The sequence below is a fragment of the Alosa sapidissima genome, chromosome 15 (genome assembly GCF_018492685.1).
Source record: "Alosa sapidissima isolate fAloSap1 chromosome 15, fAloSap1.pri, whole genome shotgun sequence".
Taxonomy (NCBI): domain Eukaryota; kingdom Metazoa; phylum Chordata; class Actinopteri; order Clupeiformes; family Clupeidae; genus Alosa; species Alosa sapidissima.
This window is the reverse complement of record NC_055971.1, coordinates 34362563-34365062: the sequence shown is the minus strand read 5'-3', so window position 1 is coordinate 34365062 and position 2500 is coordinate 34362563. Positions and strand designations below refer to the sequence as shown.

General features: G+C 43.4%; 1 protein-coding gene across 2 annotated transcripts in view; it reads right to left on the bottom strand.

Annotated features, from left to right (window-relative positions):
- naalad2 (N-acetylated alpha-linked acidic dipeptidase 2) overlaps positions 1 to 2500 on the bottom strand; it is a 61088-nt gene that overhangs the window by 52106 nt on the left and 6482 nt on the right. For both annotated transcript variants that reach the window (XM_042062953.1, XM_042062952.1), the window contains exon 3: positions 289 to 475. In XM_042062953.1, the coding sequence (XP_041918887.1) occupies positions 289 to 475 (187 nt within the window). The remainder of the gene's footprint in view (positions 1 to 288; positions 476 to 2500) is intronic.

The window sequence follows — 2500 nt, the reverse complement described above, 5'->3', positions numbered from 1 at the left end:
ATGCAAAATAATAGAATTTTAATCATATGATAAAATATGTGATTAATTGTGATTAACTATAGGAATTCAGCGATTAATTGTGATTAAAAATTTTAATCGTTTGACAGCACTAATATACACACACACACACACACGCACATATACACACACACACACACACACACCAGAAAAACAAAACATGTGTATGTGTATGTGTAAATGTGTGTGTATGTGCATGGGTGCATGGGTGCATGTGTGTGTGTGTGTGTGTGTGTGTGTGTGTGTGTGTGAGTGTGTGTGTGCGCGCACCTCTTGTCTGTGTGTGTCGAGGATGGAGATGTAGTTTGGTCTGCTCTGGTTGGGATAAGACAACAGGACGTCATAGGACACAATCTCCACTCCATCCAAGCCAAACTCCGCCCAGTCGTCACGGATACGCTCCGCCAGACGGAGGTTCTGCTTCGTCCCCGCCAGGTGAGGTAGTCGAGAGAAGTCTCTACACACACACACACACACACACACACACACACACATTAACACTTACACATATACACACACACATGAGGTAGTCGAGAGAAGTCTCTACACACACACACACACACACATTAACACTTACACATATATACACACACATGAGGTAGTCGAGAGAAGTCTCTACACACACACACACACACACACATTAACACTTACACATATATACACACACATGAGGTAGTCGAGAGAAGTCTCTACACACACACACACACACACACACACACACACACACACACACACACACATTAACACTTATACATATACACACACACATGGGGTAGTCGAGAGAAGTCTCTACACACACACACACACACACACACATTAACACTTACACATATATACACACACATGAGGTAGTCGAGAGAAGTCTCTACACACACACACACACACACACACACACACATGAGGTAGTCGAGAGAAGTCTCTACACACACACACACACACACACACACATTAACACTTACACATATACACACACACATGAGGTAGTCGAGAGAAGTCTCTACACACACACACACACACACACACACACATTAACACTTACACATATATACACACACATGAGGTAGTCGAGAGAAGTCTCTACACACACACACACACACACACACACACACACACACACACACATTAACACTTACACATATATATACACACACATGAGGTAGTCGAGAGAAGTCCCTACACACACACACACACATTAACACTTACACATATATACACACACATGAGGTAGTCGAGAGAAGTCTCTACACACACACACACACACATTAACACTTACACAAATATACACACACATGAGGTAGTCGAGAGAAGTCTCTACACACACACACACACACACACATTAACACTTACACATATATACACACACATGAGGTAGTCGAGAGAAGTCCCTACACACACACACACACACACACACACACACACACACATTAACACTTACACAAATATACACATACATGAGGTAGTCGAGAGAAGTCTCTACACACACACACATTAACACTTACACATGTGTACACACAAACATGAGGTAGTCGAGAGAAGTCTCTACACACACACACACACACACACATTAACACTTACACATATATACACACACATGAGGTAGTCGAGAGCAGTCTCTACACACACACACACAAATTTACACTTACACATATGTACACACAAACATGAGGTAGTCGAGAGCAGTCTCTACACACACACACACACACACACATTTACACTTACACATATGTACACACACATGAGGTAGGCGAGGGAAGTCCCTACACACACACACACATTTACACTTACACATATGTACACACACATGAGGTAGACGAGAGAAGTCTCTATACACACACACACACACACACACACAACACACACACACACATTAACACTTACACATGTGAGGTAGGCGAGAGAAGTCTCTCCACACACACACCCCACACTTACATCCTCTCCTAACACTACTAACAACCCAACACACCCCACACTACTAACAACCCAACACACCCCACACTAACAACCCAACACACCCCAAACTACTAAGAACCCAACACACCCCACACTACTAACAACCCAACACACCCCACACTGAAGTGTTCGCACCACGGCCTGATCAAGGGCGCGGGAAGGAGGGTGCTGAGGGTGCTGCAGCACCCCCTACTGGCAGGAGCTGGATTTTTACATAATATTATATATATTTTTAAATAATTACTAATTCGCTGTCTGACAATATTTATATTTTTGTATGTGAAATGATGAGTCAAATAGCAAAAAAGGGTTATGGATAGGTTCGAATATAGGCTACTAAAAATTAACAGTTATAGAGATCAACATGAACGTGAGTCAGTGACGTGAGTCATGTCCGAGCGAGCGGGCTGAGGCTAGTTGACTGGAACGTTAGTTCAGTGATGAAGTTCATGGGGCTTTGTCTTTCGCTGCCTGTATCTGTTGCCTCTGCAGAGAGGTCGTTCTCCACACTCAGGCGGCTGAAAACCTGGTT